The 18,799-nt window shown below is 69.8% G+C and overlaps 3 protein-coding genes across 3 annotated transcripts in view; 1 reads left to right on the forward strand and 2 right to left on the reverse strand.

The window, feature by feature from the left end:
* Positions 1-1,544, reverse strand: part of CACFD1 (calcium channel flower domain containing 1) — a 6,937-nt gene extending 5,393 nt beyond the window's left edge. Inside the window, 2 exon segments of the mRNA XM_084898320.1 lie at positions 1,253-1,326; positions 1,332-1,544. Coding sequence (XP_084754446.1) covers positions 1,253-1,326; positions 1,332-1,451 — 194 coding nt within the window. The 5' untranslated portion in view covers positions 1,452-1,544.
* Positions 1-18,799, forward strand: part of GBGT1 (globoside alpha-1,3-N-acetylgalactosaminyltransferase 1 (FORS blood group)) — a 134,816-nt gene that overhangs the window by 5,142 nt on the left and 110,875 nt on the right. The window lies entirely within an intron of this gene.
* The window catches only part of ADAMTS13 (ADAM metallopeptidase with thrombospondin type 1 motif 13), a 34,227-nt gene continuing 17,124 nt past the window's right edge, over positions 1,697-18,799 (reverse strand). Inside the window, exons 7-29 of the mRNA XM_084898309.1 lie at positions 18,123-18,269; positions 17,573-17,735; positions 16,735-16,839; positions 16,310-16,461; positions 16,100-16,163; positions 14,796-14,922; positions 14,419-14,567; positions 14,000-14,120; positions 13,429-13,509; positions 12,859-13,040; positions 12,002-12,134; positions 11,794-11,923; positions 11,150-11,332; positions 10,223-10,406; positions 8,890-9,010; positions 7,977-8,106; positions 6,953-7,135; positions 5,586-5,790; positions 4,659-4,941; positions 4,219-4,365; positions 3,932-4,108; positions 2,885-3,063; positions 1,697-2,279 (exon numbers count right to left, since the gene is read on the reverse strand). Of these exons, the coding sequence (XP_084754435.1) occupies positions 2,094-2,279; positions 2,885-3,063; positions 3,932-4,108; positions 4,219-4,365; positions 4,659-4,941; positions 5,586-5,790; positions 6,953-7,135; positions 7,977-8,106; positions 8,890-9,010; positions 10,223-10,406; positions 11,150-11,332; positions 11,794-11,923; positions 12,002-12,134; positions 12,859-13,040; positions 13,429-13,509; positions 14,000-14,120; positions 14,419-14,567; positions 14,796-14,922; positions 16,100-16,163; positions 16,310-16,461; positions 16,735-16,839; positions 17,573-17,735; positions 18,123-18,269 (3,532 nt within the window). The 3' untranslated portion in view covers positions 1,697-2,093. The remainder of the gene's footprint in view (positions 2,280-2,884; positions 3,064-3,931; positions 4,109-4,218; positions 4,366-4,658; positions 4,942-5,585; positions 5,791-6,952; positions 7,136-7,976; positions 8,107-8,889; positions 9,011-10,222; positions 10,407-11,149; positions 11,333-11,793; positions 11,924-12,001; positions 12,135-12,858; positions 13,041-13,428; positions 13,510-13,999; positions 14,121-14,418; positions 14,568-14,795; positions 14,923-16,099; positions 16,164-16,309; positions 16,462-16,734; positions 16,840-17,572; positions 17,736-18,122; positions 18,270-18,799) is intronic.

Genomic DNA, 18,799 nt, shown 5'->3' on the forward strand with positions numbered 1-18,799 from the left:
CCGCGCAGGCCTGTTTCTCTCCGCACAGCCAGTCCCACGCCCGGCCCCCACCCGGCCCGGCCAGGGGTCACGTGGGGGTGCATCCTCTTCTACCCTTGGAAGTGGCTTCTCGAATGCCCCCAATGGGGAGCTTTGCCCACCCCCCCCTCTGCACCCTGCTCTCTCCACAGCGTCACCAGGAACGCCGGCAGCCTGCCAGGCAGGCCCGGGGCCCAGCGGCGCCATAGCTGGTGAGGCCCCCGGAGCAGCCAGCAGCACCAGGTCATTAAAGTTGCATGGCGCCTGTGCACCTGAGCCCGGCGCGGCTGGAATTCCAGTTTTCCCGTGTAACCCTATGCAGGCGAGGGCGGGAGGACCGGGCAGGTGAGCCCAGCCGCAATGGCTGCCCTCCTGTGCCCCCAGACTCCTTCCTGTCCTGGGCACGCCCCGTACACGTTCAGGCCGGGGGCCCAGAGCCACAGCGCGGTGCCCACAAGACAACACTGCTCTGTGCTTGTCAGCTAAGCACCCCCTACCCCCCACCCCCGACTCCCACCCCCCTCCTCCCACCCCATCTCACCTGCTGCAGCCAGGCTTAGGGAGGACAAGGCTCCCCGCAGCCAGGAGGGAGCACCCCCTCTGATCCGCCAGGGAAACAGCCCCTCCAGCTCGAGGGGATGGAGTCTAAGGCCTGACCTCAAGCCCCCGGGCCTCTCTACAGAGCCACAGCCCGCCTGGGCAGCAGGAAGGGGACCGGGGCGCCTGTGGTCTGGGGGAGGGCCGGGGCAGACGGCCTTCCCAGGAAGGCTCTCCGGGGGCTTGTGCTAAATCCGCCTCCGGTCCCAGGAGCCAGGTCCGGGGGCGTGTGCCGCCGGGCTGGGGGCGGCGGGAGATGGATGGCCGGGCGGAGCCGGCCGCCTCCCTCAGCTCGCTCCTCCCGCAGCGCCGCCTCAGGAAGCACCCGCCCCGCTCACAGCCTTCGCCCAAAGGCGAGGGCGGCTGCGTCCACCCAAGTCAACAGGTGGGGCGGCCGCGGGCCGGGCCGGGCCGGGCCGGGCGGCCTCGGAGCCCGGCGGCGCGCACTGTTCCCCCCGCCCTCCGACCTGGGCCGCGACCCGGGCCGCGTCCAGCCCCCGCGCCCGGCGCTCAGCTTCCCTCCCGGTACGTCCCGGAGCCCCAGCCCAGCCCGGAAACCAGGAGCCCGCGGCGGCCGGTAACCATAGCAACCGCCCGGCGCCGCTCGCCACGCCCCCGCCCGCGCGTGCCCGCGGACCCCCGCCCCGTCCCAGCCCCGCAGGCGCGCGTGCGCAGTGGGCGGCAGGGCCGCCCCTCGCCCAGACCGCGTACTCACAGAGGGCCCCCAGCACCCCGGACAGGCGACACAGCCAGCGGTACCACCACGTCATGCCCTCGTCCTGCGCGGGCGGCGCGGAGTTGGCGGACGTCGCTGACGCCCCGCCGGAGCCGCTCATGGTGCCGCTACCCAGGGCGGCCCGCCGCCCTCACAAAGGGCTCCGGAGTTGGCCGCGTTGGCCGGTGCACTGCCTTGTGGGTAGGCGGCCTTATTAGCATAGGGGGCGAGGCTTGCAGGGCCCAGGCCAGTAGCGCCCGAAGCGCTGGTCCTCATTTGCATATGGGGCGGGGGCTCCGGGGCTGTGAACAGGTTTGCCCGCGGGGCTCGCGCTCATTAGCATAGAGGGCGTGGTTTGGGCGGCGCGGGACGTCCAGGTGGACAGATCCGCCCAATGGGCCAGCCGAGGGGCGGGGCTTGGCAGAAAAGGAACAGGTGAGCCGGTATCAGCGCCCAGGGGTGAAGCACACCCCATCGCCTCTCCCCCGGGGTGGAGAACACCGTTAGGAGTGGTGAGAGGTTTGATCAGGTCAGGAACGGGTTTGCAACTCGACCGCGGCCGGGATCCCGCCGTGCGTGGGGCGGGTGTGCAGGTGTGGACGGTTTTGTGAAGAAAACGCCCGGCAGACCGCAGGTTCTTTTTATTGGCACCGGCCGGGCTGGGCTGCCCCAGAGGGTGCCCCTGACGCCGAGCCCGTTGGAGGAGGCGCTAACGGTGACACTGGCGATCGGAGGGGTTCAGGCGGGGCTGCTGGAGGGGCAGCTAGGCCGGGGTGGGGCGGGGCTCGGGCGCTCGGGGTTGCAGTGTCCAGTACTGGCCCCGCAGGCGGGCATGGGTTTCCAGGAAGCCCTGGCTGAACTCCAGCTCCGCCTGGCTGCCCTCCGACTCCCAGTAGAGCGCTTGCTGCCCGCGGAACGTCGTCGTTTTCAGGCTGTGGATGTCCCGGATCTGGGAGGAGGGGCAGCCGGACAGGCAGGGCACAAATGAAAACCAGCCGGCATTCAGGCAGCCCTCGCTACACAAGGACCTACGCTCAGGTCACATTTAACCCCCACCCCCAGCCCTCTGAGGCAGGCACGATCACCCACCCCGGGCACAGGCTCAGAGGCTCAGTGAGGGTGCCTGAGCCCACGCCACTCCCCCTCCCGCTCACAGTGAGGGCGCCTAAGCCGGGACAGGACCCAGGTCTGCTCTGTTCCAGGGCAGGCCGCCTCATCCGGAGGAGCTGATACTGGGCAGAGGACATCTTCCCAAATGCACGAACCTCTAGGGGAGGGCTGCCCTCCTGGCAAAGTCGTGCCAGGCTCTAAGGCTCTGCCTCAGCCCTGGGCTAAGGGCTGTCCACATGGGAAGGGTCTTTTCTATTTCTTTCTCGTGGGGCGCCATCCACGTTTGCTGGTGAGGACGTGGAGGAAGCTCTCTCCCATTCCTTCACTAAGTTTGGAAGGTTTTGGTCTGAAGTAGACGCGGGGGTCCTCTACCCCAGCACCCCGGTCCTCGCCCCCAGCCCATAGCCAGAGCCAGCCGTTCCTGTCGCCCGCGTGGGACCTCACCGAGACGTAGCTGGCCTCAGCTGCCTCGGTGCCCGTGTCAGCGGCCAGGGCGTGGATGGCGATGCGGGCCCACGGAGCCACGTCGATGAAGATGCGGCAGCCTCCCACGCTCCTCCCGTCCGAACTCGCCGGGGGGCTGGCGATCTCTCCCCGGGGGCCAAAGAGCTGCGTGTCACATTCTGCGGGGGGGGCGGGGGGGGGACTGGGTGTGGCCCAGGAGGCAGGAGCCCCCGTAAGACCCCACTGCCAGAGGCCAGGGGCCTGCGCAGCTCACAGCTAGTGAGCAGGGAGAGGGACCGAGGGCGCTGCGGCCGAGGCCAGGACACCCCGGCAGAAGCCCCCACTGAACCCCACCCCCCACGGTGGGACCCCAGGCCGAGGCTTTGCACGCTTTAACGTGGAGGGGAGGAGAGCAAACACGGGGCAGAGCGGTTTCGGGACTCGGCACAGTCAAACGGGCGGCTTGGCAGTGAGGAGCGGCCAGAGGGGAGGAGGACAGTCGCCCGTGGACACTGAGCGTGGAGGGCAGGGGAGGCCCCTCAGGTCTCTGGAGGAAGACGTCTCTAGCGCCCCTCTTCTCACCTGGGGCCGAAGAGAGGGGGTGGGAGGGCGGGCGGAAACCTCTGGGACCGGCTAGGGAAGTGCCTTCAGCCAGCGGGGGCTGCTGGGAGGGGCCAGCCTGACACGGATGGGAACGCACAGCCCCGGGATAAGGCGTGTGCACAGGGCCTGGCAGGGAGGGGCCCTAGAGGGTCTTGCAGGGCCCGAGGGCCAGCACATTGGGGCAGTGGGGGCTGAGGGATGGGGAGAGAGTGTGCCCGGAGCCCCATCTGCCCATCTCGCTGAAGGGTCACATCCTGAGACTCATGCTGACCACTCAGCAGGCTGGCCCTGGCCACACATGGGGTGGGGGGGAGGTGGGGGTATCCCGGAAGGTGCGGCTCCGTCTGCCTTGCCCGCCGCCCTGCTGGCTGCAGCACAGCCCAGCCAGCCCCTGGGGGGGCGGGGTGGGGGCAGGGTTAGGGTTAGGGTTAGGTGCCTGCCTACCTCTGTGCGAGGCCCCGGGGGCCGGCCGGCTGGAGTAGCGCAGCACCACGCCGCCCTGCGGCCGCCCTCGGCGCTGCGTCACCACCAGGGTGTTGGCCTTGGAACTGAAGGTCAGGCCGGACAGCTTCCTGCACGCCTTCCTCCACATGAGCCTGCCCCAGAGCAGCAGCATGTCCCCTGGAAGCGGCGGGCGGTGAGGCCGGCTCCCCGCTCCCCCATCTCCCCTGCCCCCCCGTCCAGGCTGGCAGCAGTCCCTGGGGCGCACGGCCCTCGCGGCCTGGACCCACCGGCGCTGCAGTTGAGGGAGCTCTCCAGGACTTGGAGGGTCAGCACCTCCCCCAGGGGCCGCCCGATGGCCACTGCGCAGTCAGCCTGCCCGGCGCCTCGCAGGTCGATGGCTCCCGTGGGCTCGAGGTGCTGCCGGCCACAGGGACCTGGACAGGGGGCAGGAGGCAGAGCTGCCGGTGGGGCATTCCCAGGGCAGGGCTGGGTGTTCCCTGCGGGAAGGAGGCTGGGGTGTGGGGGAGGGGGGAGGGCTGCTGCCCCCCTAGGCCCAGCCGGAAGCCCCCTCGGGTGAGGGGGTGGCTGCAGGGGCCGATGTCACCATCGGGGCGCAGAGCCATTCGGGATGCTCCGGGAGGCGGGCGCGTGGAAAGCGGTCCCGGCTGTGCACCCTCTGCACCCCTCCTGCACCCGCGGCCCAGACAGCAAGGCGGGAGGGACGTACCGGGCCCCGGAGGGCTGTCCTGGGAGAGGAGGCGGGCCCGGGGCTGGGGCTCCTCGGGAGAAGCCGCGGCAGGGCCAGCCGTGGTCGGCCCTGGCGAGGCGGCTTCCTCGCGGGGCGCCAGGCTGGGCGTCTCCGGCCCTGCGCAGGGCCCGGCCCAGCAGCCCCGCACGGTGGCGGGCTTGGGCAGGTGCTGGCAGAAGTGGGTGGGCACAGGCCCCTGGGCCTCGGGTCCCAGACAGGTGTCGCGCCTGCGCTGGACGCCATCCCCGCAGGAGGCGGAGCACTGCAGGGAGAGGGGACGAGGACAGGGGGCCGGGCCAGGCGTGACCAGTCTTCGCACAGCACAGGGCGCCGTGCGGGGTCACGGAGCAAGAACAGGGATTCAAGCTCACGTCCCCACCTGCCACCCTCGAGGCCTCTTTGCGTCTCCAGACCCTAGAGCCGGATCAGGAGACATGGCTGCCCCCTCCCCCCACCCCCAACCCCTCTGTCCCTGCAGCCGTCCGCCCTGCCCTCCCTGGCACTGCCCTCCTGAGCCCTCCTCCCTGGCCGATGCTCTGGCCCTTCTGACCGGGCTGGAGGCAGCTCTCCGCTTTGCCTCTTCTCTACACGATGAGTGAGCCCCGGAGGCCCAGCCCTGTTTCCCGCTGTCTCCCGGTGCCTGGCGAGGTGCTGGGCCGGGGTGGCACCTGCCTGTCTGGGGCATGGGGTTGCCTGCCCCTTGCCTTCCTGTGTCTGCGGCCTCGGGCTCTGAGGCCCGCTGCCCTCCACGCCTCCAGCCTGCTGTCTTCCTCCCTAGGGGCCCGGCCGCCCCGCCATCCCCCCCGCCTGCTCTCCGTCCCTTTCAGGGTGTCACAGTGAGGATGGTCCCAGGGTCCCCGCGTGAGGACCCTCACCGGACGCACGCCCGCCCCAGCGCGGCCTCACCTGCGTCCAGGGGCTGAGGCGCCACTGGTAAGCGCAGGCGGCGACAACGCAGGGGATGCTGGCCCGCGGCCGCGCCAGAGCCGCACAGGCCGCGCTGTCCACCTCCGTGTCCCCGCCGCGGTCCAGCTGCACGCAGGCTATGGCGCGGGGGGTGGTGCCGAGGCCACAGCTGGCTGAGCACGGGCCCTGGGACATGACTTTCCACCTGGAGGAGAGACGCCCCGGATGGCACGGCCAGGACAGGGCCCCGGCCCCAGTGGGGGGCGTGCAGAAGGCAGCTGATGGATGTTCCTCACCCTCTCTCTCTCCCTCTCCTTCTCCCTCTCCAAACAATCAATAAAAGCATATCTTAAAAAAGAGCAAGTAGCCGAAACCGGTTTGGCTCAGTGGATAGAGAGCATCGGCCTGCAGACTGAAGGGTCCGGGGTTTGATTTCGGTCAAGGGCATGTACCTTGGTTGCAGGCACATTCCCAGTGGGGGAGGTGGTGCAGGAGGCAGCTGATCGATGTTTCTCATCAGTGTTTCTAACTCTTTATCCCTCTCTTCTTCTCTGTAAAAAAAAATCAATAAAATATTAAAAAAAAAAAAAAAAAAAAGCAGATCCGAAACCGGTTTGCTCAGTGAATTGAGCGTCGGTCTGCGGACTGAAAGATCCCAGGCACTACAAGGGCAGCCACTAAACCTGCCCCTTTCTGTACGACATGGGAAAGCACCACGTTAAAATGCACAGGTACGCCCAGCCGCGGGCTCAGGGGTTGAGCCTCGATCTATGAACCAGGAGGTCAGGGTTCAATTCCAGGTCAGGGCACAGGCCGGGGTTGCGGGTTGATCCCCAGTGCGGAGCATGCAGGAGGCAGCTGATCAATGATTCTCTCTCATCACGGATGTTTCTCTCGCTCCCCTCCTTTCCTCTCTACAATGAGTAAAAGTGTATTTAAAACGAAGTAAAATGCACCAGTGCGATGAGGAACCACGGGACTGTGGACGAGGCGGCGGGTGTGTGCTCTTCCCGTGGCCCCAGCCTGGTCTCAGGCCCCCCAAGTCCCCCGCCCCAGCCTGAGCACCCTCTGCCCTCTGTGACTGTCGTGCTCGGCTCCCACTGGGACACCTCAGGCTCCACCCATCTGCCTCCCTCACCCAGTGAAGCATGGGCCCAGCGCTGCCCACACCCACCCCATCAGAGCCCACGGCGTGGCCTGTGCACGGCTGGTCGCCATCTCTGGCGCCTGGAGCAGCCTGCCAGGTGATCCCACCTCCTGAGGACTGCGTCCTGAGCCACGGAGCCATCCCTCGTCCCCATGGCCCCTGGCTGGCGCCTGCACCCCCGGAGCTCAGGCCGCCGGCTGGACCCCCCAGGGCTGCTGACCTGGGTGGGCAGGGCTCCAGGCTGCAGGCCTCCTGCTGCTCTGGCCGAGGCAGGCCCTGGCACTGGGTGTCCGGCAGGATCTCCTGGTCCTCGTCCTGCCCGTGGGCCCGGGCACAATACAGGATCCTCCGCGCCACCCCACCCCCACAGCTCATGCTGCAGGCCGCCAGCTTGTACCGCCACCTGGGGCAGAGCGGAGTCAGGGGAGGACTCGAGCAGCCGGGGCCCCTCCTTTCCCCACCAGGCAGGGCCTTCTGAGGCACTCTCCCTGGAGGGTCAGCCGATGTCTGCACCGAGGGGCTGGCACCGCGGACAGGACGTCAGAAGAACCCATTTTACAGAAGGGGAAGAGGAGGACAGAAACAGATGTGTCCAAAGGCGGGGGGGGGGGGGGGGGGCAGGGCACCCCGGTCCTGCTAAGATGTCTGTGTCCAAAGGGAGTCCCAGCCTCTCCACCCGGACAGCCTCCTGCTGCCGTGGCCACCCGTCACGGCCGTCCCCTGTCTGACTTATCGCCCGCGGCCCGTGCCCAGCTCTGCTTCGGGAGGCGGAGGTGCTGACTGTCGGGCTCACCGCTGGGACCTCTGGTGCCACAGCAGTGCCAGGCGCAGCGGGTGCTCAGGAAGGAGCAGGTGGTGACAAAATGAGCCACCCCCCATGGGTGTCCACAGCGCCCTGGACCAGTGCATGCGCTTTACCCACGGCCCCATGGAGCCCCTCGGACCACCCGCCTCCTTGGGAAGGGCCACCTGGAGGGGCAGGGCTCCGGGCTGCACTCCCCGAGGCGGCCGGGCCGGGGCGCTGGCCAGCACGGAGTGAGGCCGGGGGACGGAGCGTCCACAGTCCAGCCTCACCCAGCGCACGGCCAGCGGCACCTGCCCCCTCCCACCCCGCAGGTCACCGGGCATGGCGCCGAGGCGCGGGCCTCCCACTGGCAGGGAGGAAAGGCCGGAGCTCTGCAGGCACCACAGCCCAGGCAGGAGGGGAGCAAGCTGCTGCCCCGCACAGTCTCCTTCCCACTCACCGAGCCGGGCACGGGGCCGCCTGGCAGACCTCCCGCCGGCCCCCCGGCTTGCCCGCCGGGTCACACAGCTCCTCCTGGACAGCTGTGCCCAGGGCGGCGTCCACGCACACAAAGCCCAGCTCCATCTGGCCTGAGGAAGGAAGAGGGGCCCGGGCCCGGGAGGAGGCTCAGCCAGACCACAGGAGCCAGCTCCGGGAGAGCTCGAGCCCAGGCTGGCTCTGCCACTGACCAGCTGTGACCTTGGACAGAGCCTCAGGGTTCTCATGTACCGATGGCTAACTTGCGGGGTATGTATGCAGACTTCTGAGGGGAGTTACAAAGTGCCCGGCACATAGTGGGTTTACTGACAGGCGGTGTGAGAACCGCTCTACAAACACCCCTTCCTGTGTTCATCATGGACACACCGGAAACTTCCTCCAAAGAAATCTGGCTCCGTTCTGAGCGAGCGGAGGTTGTGCTGAGCGCTGAGGTGGTACTGAGCACCCAGGTGTGCTGAGCACCAAGATTGCACTGAGCGCCCAGGTGGCACTGAGCGCTGGGGTTGTACTGAGTGAGCACTGGGCTGGTACTGAGCGCCAAGGTTGTGCTGAGCGGGTGAGAGCTGATGGGCTCCGTGTGTCTCTATTTGTTCTGCTTTGGCACCAGGAGCTCGGAGCTAACTGTGGGGCCGTCTCTCCCAGCCTTTCTGGACCTGAAGAAACTGGCTCTCGTGCCGATATGTTTACGATCTTCTCGGTCTCTTGAACAATCATCGAACTGTCACAGGCTGTCTGCACTTTGCCCCGATCTCCTTGTACACTGGCACTTTCTCGCGTGGCTGGAATTTTCTGGACCCACCAAATGCGTTTTAGAACTAAGCCAGATGCGGGCAGGCAAGAGCTAGCGAATGAGCGTGGGCGTTCAGGGGCCTCACCTCTGCCGCAGGAGACGGAGCAGGGCCCCGCCAGGGCCGTCCACACGTGGGCAGCACGAGCGCCCAGCCTGGGGCCGCCCGGTGCGGGTGCAGCCTCCTCCCCCCGAGGCTGGGGCTTCAGCTGCAGGGGGCAAGCACCAAGCTGGTGGTCTGGGCACCCCACCTGTGGCCTCCACGCCCACCTGCCCCAATCCCTCAGGAGAAAGAAGTGGTCACCAGCACCCCAGGGCTGTCCTCCCCGCCCCCTGCTGACCCTCCCCAGGGAGACTTGCTTCCAGGCCCCCGGCGATGCCGATGCCCCCACACCCGCCTTGGCCTCTGCATCCACATGAGGTCACTGTGGGAGGGGCTGAGTGAGTGGATGTGCAGCCACAGGCCTGCAGCCCTCAGTGCAGTGAGCAGCCCCCAGTGCAGTGAGCGGTCCCCAGTGCAGTGAGCAGCCCCCAGCCCCGGTGAGCGGCCACCAGTGCAGTGAGCAGGGCCCCAGCGCAGTGAGCAGCCCCCAGCCGCAGGGAGCAGCCCCCAGTGCAGTGAGCAGCCCCCAATGCAGTGAGCGGCCCCCAGTGCAGTGAGTGGCCCCCAATGCAGGGAGCAGCCCCCAGCCGCAGTGAGCAGCCCCCAGTACAGTGAGCGGCCCCCAGTGCAGTGAGCAGCCCCCAATGCAGTGAGCGGCCCCCAGTGCAGGGAGCAGCCCCCAGCCGCAGTGAGCAGCCCCCAGTACAGTGAGCGGCCCCCAGCCACAGTGAGCGGCCCCCAGTGCAGTGAGCGGCCCCCAGTGCAGGGAGCAGCCCCCAGCCGCAGTGAGCAGCCCCCAGTACAGTGAGCGGCCCCCAGTGCAGTGAGCGGCCCCCAGTGCAGGGAGCGGCCCCCAGTGCAGGGAGCGGCCCCCAGTGCAGTGAGCGGCCCCCAGTGCAGGGAGCGGCCCCCAGTGCAGTGAGCGGCCCCCAGTGCAGGGAGCGGCCCCCAGTGCAGTGAGCGGCCCCCAGTGCAGTGAGCGGCCCCCAGTGCAGGGAGCAGCCCCCAGCCGCAGGGAGCAGCCAGAGCCGCCAGCGGACTGGGCTGGCCAGCACCTCTGTGTGAACGCAGCAGCACAGCCTCGAGCCCCAGAGGCCGGGGGAGCCTCCCCCTGTGCAGCACCCTAACAGCCGGGCCCCTCAGCCCGGCTTGCCCGGGAAGGGCCTTCCCCGGGGGCCAGAGCTGCTCCTCTGCGTGTCCTGGGCCGGGTTCCTGCAGGCGGCCCTGCAGGTCAGCCTCTCACTCTGGCCGGGAGGCCAGCGGTGACCAGGGCTCCCATCTCCCAGCCCGACAAGCACCCCGAGCCCAGGACACTCACCGGGCCCCCGCCAGGAGGACAGGCCCCCTCCGCACAGGGCTCGAGGGCAGCGGGTGTCTGGTCTGCGGGGCAGGGCCCGGCGGTCACAGGCACCTCCGGGCCGTCTGCCCCCCGCACACACGTGGCATTCGGTGCGGCCAGGTCCGCGCCACAGGCCGCTGAGCACGCGTCCGGCACCCCCGACCTGGCGGCACAGGACAGCCTCGGGCCCCGCCCCGCCATCGGCTGTGGCGCAGCCTGGCCACGGGGCAGGGAGGACCTGACCCCAAATCCCAAAAACCCAAAGAGGGCCCCACAAAGGAGCACCCCGGCCTCTCCCTGAGGGCCGGCCGCCGGCTGCAGGCACTGCGCTGGGCACCAGGCGGACACAGCGGGCGAAGGGGCCTCTGCCAGGCAATCCCCTGCTCCCACTGCCCAGCGGTGTCGGCTGCAGCGGGTCACCGGGTCAGGGAAGGGAAGCATATCAGAGTGCCCGCCCCGAGGCAGCGCGGCCTGGGGTTGTGGGGGAGGGTGGGGAGGCGGGACCAGCCTTGGCGGGAAGAGGGGTCGTCGCTGTGTCTGCTGTGGATGCGGGAGGGGAAACGGACCCCGGTCACGCGTGGGCCACATGACCCGGGGACAGGGACAGAACGGGGCCCTGGGTACCCAGCCGGTCAGCAGCAAATCAGAATGAGGCTGCTGCCAGCTGGACAGGGCAGTAAGGACAGCGATGAGAAGTGGCATTTATGGCTTTGCTTTCACTGGGGCTCAGAGAGGGGGGCCCAGGTCTCCGGGGCGGGGATATCTGGAGTTGGCACCCCTAAGTGTGGGCCGCCACTGCCTGTTACCCGGAGGGCGGCGCCTGCCTAGGGGCCTTGGGGAGGGGCACTGAGAGGGGCGGGCTCAGCAGGGACAAGCCCTGGGGGGGAACCTGCCCCGCAAGCTCACCTGGGGGGGCAGGGCTGGGAGCCGCAGGTTTCCACCACCGCGGGCTTCGGGGCCAGCGCTCCGCACCGGGCAGCGGGCAGCGTCCGCAGGCGGGGGCCCTGGGCCTGCACGCAGCGCACCGCCCGCTCCCGCAGGCCTGTCCCGCAGGAGGCGCTGCAGGGGCCGAAGTCTCCGGCGGCCCAGCTGAGGAAGAGAGGCAGAGTAGGGCCCTGCTGGTTCCGGTTGGCTCGGGGGCGGAGGGGAGGGAGGGCAGGCAGATCTGTCCAGCTGACTCTCTGCCCGGGGCTGGGCTGGGCCTGTGTCCCTTCAGGGGCCCAGAGAGCACAGGGACAGCCAGCCCCCCCGCCCAGCTCTCCAGGCCCCCACCTGCACGGAGTCTGAGGACTCCTGCTCCAGGAGGGACCGCCTTGCCTCTAGCGTCACGCTCCCACCAACCACACCTGCCTGGGCCCCTGACAGCGACGGGCACGGCCGGGTACTTCCCGTCAGCCACTCCCTGGCTGCCTCTGACAGGTGCACCGGGTGGTCCCCGACGCCGGTCTGCCTGCGGCTCAGCGTCCTCTCCCGCAGCCCTCCCAGGGGGCCTCCAGGGCCACGCGAGAGCACGCACAGAAGCCCCCCTGCCCCGCCCAGGCGGCACTCACTACGGGGGGCAGGGCCCGGGGGTGCAGGGCTCCGGCCAGGCCGTCGGCTGCGGGCTCCCTGCGCAGTGGGCGGCCTCCGCCCGCTGGTTGCTGGCTGGGTCCAGACAGCTGTAGGTCACCCACCGCAGGCCTGGCAGGAGAGCGGGGGGCTAGGCCACCTCCAGGCGGGGGGCAAGCCAGGCTGGGGCCCCCCTGCCCCGGGCCTCACCTGCCCCACAGCTCACCGAGCAGGCCCCCCGCGTGGCGGCCCACGCCCAGGCCCGCAGCGTCGGCTGGAAGTAGGTGAAGGTGATGCTCGGGCGGGTGGCGTTGCCATACTCGTCGCCGTAGCGCCGGTACACCTGCAGGAGGCGGCGCACGGGCCTCACCCAGGGGCTCCCTGGCGACCGCTGCCACCGCCACCTCCCGGGAGGCCCTACATCCTCTCGCTCAGCAAGCAGCCACTGAGGTGCCCACGCCAGGGTCTGGGGATGGCACAGCGGGGCCTGTCCCGGCCTCCAGGAGCTCAGAGGGTGAGGTGGTGACATAATCCTGAAGTGCCTGGTGGGGGAGCACAGCAGCCTCAAAGGGGTCGCAGGCTCTGGGTGGAGCAGGGGTGGGCATGGAGCAGAGGCGGGAGACAGGGCCTCCGACAGAGGGGAGCCAGCACGGCCTGGGGTGAGGTCAGAAGAGATGAGACCGAGGGGGCGGCTGGAAGGGGCGAGTCTCCCCGTAAACAGGCTTTCCCCCAGGCGGCGGGCTGCGATCCATCCACAGCGGGGAGCCGGAGGCCTCAGGTCTCAGCACTGGCCAGACCGTCCCCCCCACCACCTCTCGCTCCTCCACCTGCGGGCCCAGGCCTGACTGTGGAGCCCTCAGCCCCTGGGATGCCCAGGAGGAAGCCCAGGCTCCTCCCACGGCCAGGAAGCCCCTGGAGGTCTGCCCCGCCCTCTAGCCTTCCTGCCTGGGGGTCCCCTTCCTCCAGCCCCTCACCACCCCTCCTGTGAGACACTGCCCGCATGGCTGGCCGGGGCACCAGCTCCTCCGGGGACCAGGGGCTCTGAGCGAGCGGCTGAGGCTGGTCACCTGGATCTCCACGTCGTCCTGGGTGGGCCCCGGGATGGAGAGCTCCTCCAGGCGGGGCAGCCGGTCCTCGGTGAGCCTCACCCTGTACTCGATGCGGCGGTCCTCCAGCGGGGAGGAGAGGCTGGTGCTGGGCGAGATGCTGAAATTCCCCGCCACCACGTACCGCCCGCGGATCCTCACCGCTGGGGGGCAGTGCGGCCGTCAGCACATCAGCCCAGGAGGGCACCACCCTCTCAGGGAAGAGGCCCTGGCTTAGGAAAGGCCAATAGGAGCCATCTCCGTGGCCACACATGGACGGCCTCCTCCGGTCCCAGCCCAGGAGCGGCCCCGACATCTCTGCGGCCCCCTTGAGGCACACACGGAGCCGCCCCAGGCTTCCCTCTCCACACCTCCCCCAGAACCCAGGGAGCACCAGGCCTGCTCCCACCACGCACCCCCACGCAAGCTCTGCAGCCGGTTCAGGGGCCCAGGGACCCTGGTAGGCCCCCAATCGGGTTCAAAGGTCAGGTGTGGCCTCCGCTGGACACAGCCCCAGGGAGACGGGGGTGAGGAGCTGGCCTCCGCACTCACCCAGGTGCGTGAAGAGCGGCCGGTGGTTGGTGACCTGCACGCCGGTCAGGCCGGGGGTCAGCGTCAGGAACGTGACGTACTCTGGGAGGGAGGGAGCGAGGGCTGAGCCACCGCCCGCACCGCAGGTGACGAGGGGGCGGGCGTCGGTGCCAGGCACACACTCAGCAGCGCCAGCCCCTGTGAAGCCACCTCAGGCAGGCACGCCTCAGGGGGCAGCCCTGCCAGTGGGGGCCACCTGGGGGGGCTGCCCTGGTGGGGGAGGGGATGGATCCTGCCAGAGGGAGTTGGGGTCCCGTCCTCCACTGACCCGTGAGCAGTGGCTTTGCAGACCGCCTGACCTCTCTTATGAACATCAGGGCCAGGGGCCCCGGGACAGTCCCCAACGGGCCTCCGTGGCAGGAGGCCAGCCCCCAGGGCACTCCCAGCCCGGCAGAGGGCGGCAGAGGGCGGCAGAGGGCGGCGGAGGCTCCAGGCGGAGCCAACGTGGGGGTCCCCTCCTGCCTGCCCCGGCCTGGGCAGGGGCGCCGAGGCTCTGGCCGCAGGGGCTTCTGGGGGGGGGGGGCGGCCCTACCTCGGGCTCTTCCGCCCTCGAAGGAGCCGCTGTGCGGGCTGCACGTGCTGTTGTCGCCGCCGCACACCTGGCACACGTCGGGCACCCGCCCGGAGTCCAGCCGGCCGTCACAGCCAAACGTCTGTGCAGGGGGCGGAGGGGAGTCCGGGCTGCAGCCCCGGCTCCGAGTCACATGACAGGGGGCCGCACACAGAGCACCTGAGGCCCCTCGGGGGAGGAGCTTACATAGCTCGCCCCAGATCCAGCCCAGCTCCCAGCCCTGCTGACCCCGAGGTCAGAGTGCCCCCTCCTCACCCCCAGACCGCTGCTGCTTCAGGGACCCGCCCGCGGCCTCGCCCCGGAGCCCTGGGCCTGGCCTCGCTGGGACAGGCCTGGGCCCGCAGGGGAGGGAGAGGCGCCCGCTGCCCGCACACACCTACCCTGCAGCGGCCCAGCACGCACAGGCTGAGGGCCCCGTGCCCCCGCGGGCCGCCGGGCACACAGCGGGTGCCATCCCGGAAACTGTCCCCGCGCCTCATGATGAAGCTCTCGCCAACGGCCCGGCACGTGTGCCTGCACAGAGCGTCCCCTGGGAAGGCAGAGGGGCAGGAACACTGGCGCAGGGGCGGGGCGGGGCATGGGCAGGGCAGGGGCAGGGGCGGGGCAGTGGGGGGGCAAGGAGGGCGACCACCCGGGAAGCAGGCTCCCAGGGCCGAGCCAGGACGCTCCCGCCCGCCCGCTGGCTGAGGCACGGCCTGTGCTGCTGCCACTGCCGGGAGCCGCCCGCCCGCTCCGCTCCCCGCAGCCCCGGGCGCACCTTGGCTGTGAGGCACGGCTGGGCCCCAGCGGTAGGAGGTGGCATTGCCTGGGGAGAGGCCCAGAGGCTGCCCCTCGGTCTCCGCACACTGCTCGGCCATGAACGCCAGCTGGGTGTTCTCGCAGGCCTGCGGACAGGGCAGGCCAGGCCCAGGTCAGGGGCCCAGGCAGGGGACAGGCCTATGTCAGGGGCCCAGGGCAGGGGACAGGCCTAGGTCAGGGGCCCAGGGCTGGGGACAGGCCTATGTCAGGGGCCCAGGGCAGGGACAGGCCTATGTCAGGGGCCCAGGGCAGGGACAGGCCTATGTCAGGGGCCCAGGGCAGGGACAGGCCTATGTCAGGGGCCCAGGGCAGGGACAGGCCTATGTCAGGGGCCCAGGGCTGCGACCCTTGCACCTGGGGACAGTGAGGACCCTGAGGGTGAGGGCCTGCAGAGGGTCTGAGCCTGGCTCCTGGCTGCACCTGTTCCCGCTCGGTAATGGGGGTGGCAGGAGCCTGTCTCTGCTGATGGGGAATTCCAGAGCCCTTGTGGGGACAGGGGGCAGAGGGAAGCGCAGAGGGAAGCGCAGAGGGAAGCGGGCAGAGAACACCGCCCAGGCCCAGGCCCCGAAGCTCAGGTCAAGGCTGGGCTCTTCACAGCACCGCCTGGAGGCGGGCGTCAGGGCAGGCCCAGCGAGGCTTCACCAAGAGCCTGCGGGAGGCGTCAGAGAGAAAGGCTCCAGTGGGCCTGCTGGGAGCGGGGACCGGCTGGCCGAGGGGACCGGCTGGCGGAGGGCACTGGCTGGCGGAGGGGACCGGCTGACAGAGGGGCCCGGCTGGCGGAGGGGACCGGCTGACAGAGGGGCCCGGCTGGCGGAGGGGACCCGCTGGCGGAGGGGACCGGCTGGCGGAGGGGACCGGCTGATGGAGGGGACTGGCTGGTGGAGGGGACCAGCTGGCGGAGGGGACCGGCTGGCGGAGGGGACCGGCTGACGGAGGGGACTGGCTGGCAGAGGGGACCGACTGAGCGTGACGCGGCCCTCGGCTGCCCGCACACCCCCTCCCCCACCCCAGGCCAGGCGAGGGCTCCCTGCAGGTCCGGCCCCAGTGGCCGCCGGGAGAGGGGGAGGGCAGCTCTCACACGTGCAACCCGCTTCACACCACTGTGATGGCCATGACCAACACAGGGCCGTCCGCCCTGGCCAGTGGCTCCAGGCGGAGCACCATTCCACACACCGCAAGGTGGCGGGGTGATTCCCCTCAGGGCACAGGCCTAGGTTTCCGGTTCAACCCCCCGCCCCCAGCCCTGCCCGGGAAGCCGCCCACCTGGGTGTTGCACATCTCGGCCTGGAGGTCCACACCGGTGCAAGCATGCCCCCCAAAGGCAGGTCTGAAAACAGAGGGGAGAGGTGACCCCCAGACCCCCAACAGGGCAAGCGCAGCCCCCTCCCACGCCCCTCCTCCCCTTCCCTCCCTCCTCCCCTTCCACCCCCTTCCACCCCCTCCTATCCCCTTCCATCCCCTTCCATCCTGCACCTGGGGTTGTTGCACTGCCGCCTCCTGGTGACCACGCCTCCTCCGCAGGAGCGGGAGCAAGGACTGGGGGGACCCCAAGCTGACCAGTGCCCGTGCACTGCCCCCGTGGGGGCCAGCTCCGCCAGGCCGCGGCAGTGACCCTTGGAACACCACTGCAAGGAGCGACAGCCATTCCGTCCCCGCAGGCACCCTCACCCCACCCCCACCCCCACCCACACCCCCACCCACCTACACTCCCGCTCCCATGGGCATCACACTCACAGGCGTCACCCCCATCCCCACGGGCACCAAGGACAGTTCCAGGGCCCTCGCCCTGGCTCACTGTGTCCTCCCGCCCCAGGAATAAGAGCTGCCAGGCTGCAGGGGCCTGCACACCCACACTCACGCACGCTCCCACGCTCCGCACCCCCTCGCTCCCGGCTGACCTTCTGGGGGCCGCACTCGGTGCCGTCCAGCATCGGGAGGAGGAGGCGGCTGCAGCTGCTGTGGTCCAGGGGGTCCGTGTGGCAGGAGAGCGCCTGGCAGGCATCCTGAGGAGACAGGTGCCAGCACAGGCCCGGCCTGTCAGGTCTGGCCCAGCCTCCCTGCCTCCCGCTGTGGGCACTGACAGCCACGCCCCTGGCCCTGGCGGTGGGAGGGGGGCTGACGTGTCCGTCAGGACCAGGGACAGTGCCCACGTCCTTTGTGTGGCCGTGAAAATGTTTCCATTTCATTTAAATTCAGAAGAAAATCACAAACTCCCAGTTCAGAGACAATGTCCTGGCGTGTGACTTGACACAGGATTTGTGCCACCGCATGAGGCCCACACGCTTGCACCGCTCAGACATGTTCTCAGTGTTTCCTGTGGAGGAGGCGCCGAGGCCTGTGCCTGGGCCCACGGCCCTCAGCGCGTGGGGAGGAAGTCTGCCTGGGGAGACCGCCCTGCACCCGCCTCCTGCCACCGGCTCCGCCTGTGGGGCTCGGCGGGACCGGCGGGACCCCCTCCGGCCGGCCCTCCAGTCCCACCGGGCTGGCGGCTGGTGCCTGCCTACTTACGGCCACGGCCACGGGCTCGGGGCCCTGCCAGGCCGGCTCTACCTACTGGTGGGGCCCAGTCACAACCACAATGTGGCGTCCCTGCCCCCAAATTACGACCCGCTGGTGCAGGGCGCCCACAGCGCACGCCGGGCCTGAGCCGGCGGAGGGAGCTGCTGGGGGTGGGCGGGGAGGTGGGGGGAGGCTGTGGGCAGGAGGAGGAGACTGGGCACAGCACCTGCCACTCACCGTGTCCTCCGGGGCGAAGGTGCAGGCCACGGCGGAGGGGCCGAAGGCCACGCGGCACTGCTCGTCCGCGCCGTAGTACAGACCGGGGTGGGCCTGGGGAGGGCGCCCCGCAGGCCCGGACTGCGGGCCCGGCTGGTCCCACACGCAGCGCACCAGTCCTGCGCTGTGACAAGACCCCGCTCAGGCCCCGGGTGGGGTGAGGAGGGGTGGGCTCGGGTGGGGGCATAGTTCTCAGCCCGTGCTCCCCACCAGCAGCGGAGGCGAGGCCGGGACCCGGCTCAGCTCTGAGAGCAGTAGAGGCTGGGAAGGGGCAGAGGGGGCAGGGGGAGGGGCAGGAGCAGAGGGGGAGGGGCAGGAGCAGAGGGGGAGGCAGGGGGAGCAGAGGGAGGGGGGCAGGTGGAGGTTGGACTCAGGGAGGGGAGGGAAGGGGATGGAGAGGTGGGTGCGTGCTAGGACAGGGGCGATGGGGGAGAACTCAGGGGTCGGCACAGGAACGGGTGGCACGGAGGGGTGGGTGCAGGGGGCGGCGGAGGATGGCGGGATGTGCTACCTGAGCAGGTGCAGCAGCTGCCGGCGGCTGCAGGGGGACCACGCGAGGCCCCCCCGGGTGGGTGCGGTGCCATCGGTCCCCATCACGTGGCCGCTGGGCCCACACGCGCTCCCACTTCCCTGGGCTCCGTCGTGTTCCAGGCCCAAGCTGCGAGGAGGCAGAAGGGGGGCGCTGAGAGCGGCCTGGGGGGCGGGCGGGGTCCCCTCCCCCAGTGGGGCCCCTTGGCCCTGCCACCAGCTAACCCCGCAGGTAAACGAGTCCCGCCCACGCCTGCCCGTGCCGGTTGGTGAGCACCAGAGGCCGTAGAGAACCAGTCGGCTGTGCTCGAGTCTGGGGAGGAGATGGCGTTCTGGTCGGGGCTGGCTCTGTCACGTGCAGACTGTGTGTGTGACGACTCAATACTATCCGGGCGTGCGGCCCTGAGCAGCCCTCCCTCCCCCAGCTTTTCAAGGCCTTTCCCTCCAAACAAGAGGCGGGGACGGTGATGGGGAAGGAGCAGGGGAAGATGCAGAACTGCTGGGGGGGGGGGGGGCAGTACCAGTTCCAGCCCTCTGGGGGCCTGGGCCGCCCACAGAGATGGGGGTGGGGGGTTCACAGAAGCCTTCCGAGGGGTTAAAGGGGGGCAGGTGAGCAAGGAAGATAGAGAATAGAGACTCATCTCTTTTTTTTTTTAAATA

This window comes from Pipistrellus hanaki, assembly GCF_964339955.1.
Source record: "Pipistrellus hanaki genome assembly, chromosome: 11".
Classification (NCBI taxonomy): Eukaryota; Metazoa; Chordata; class Mammalia; order Chiroptera; family Vespertilionidae; genus Pipistrellus; species Pipistrellus hanaki.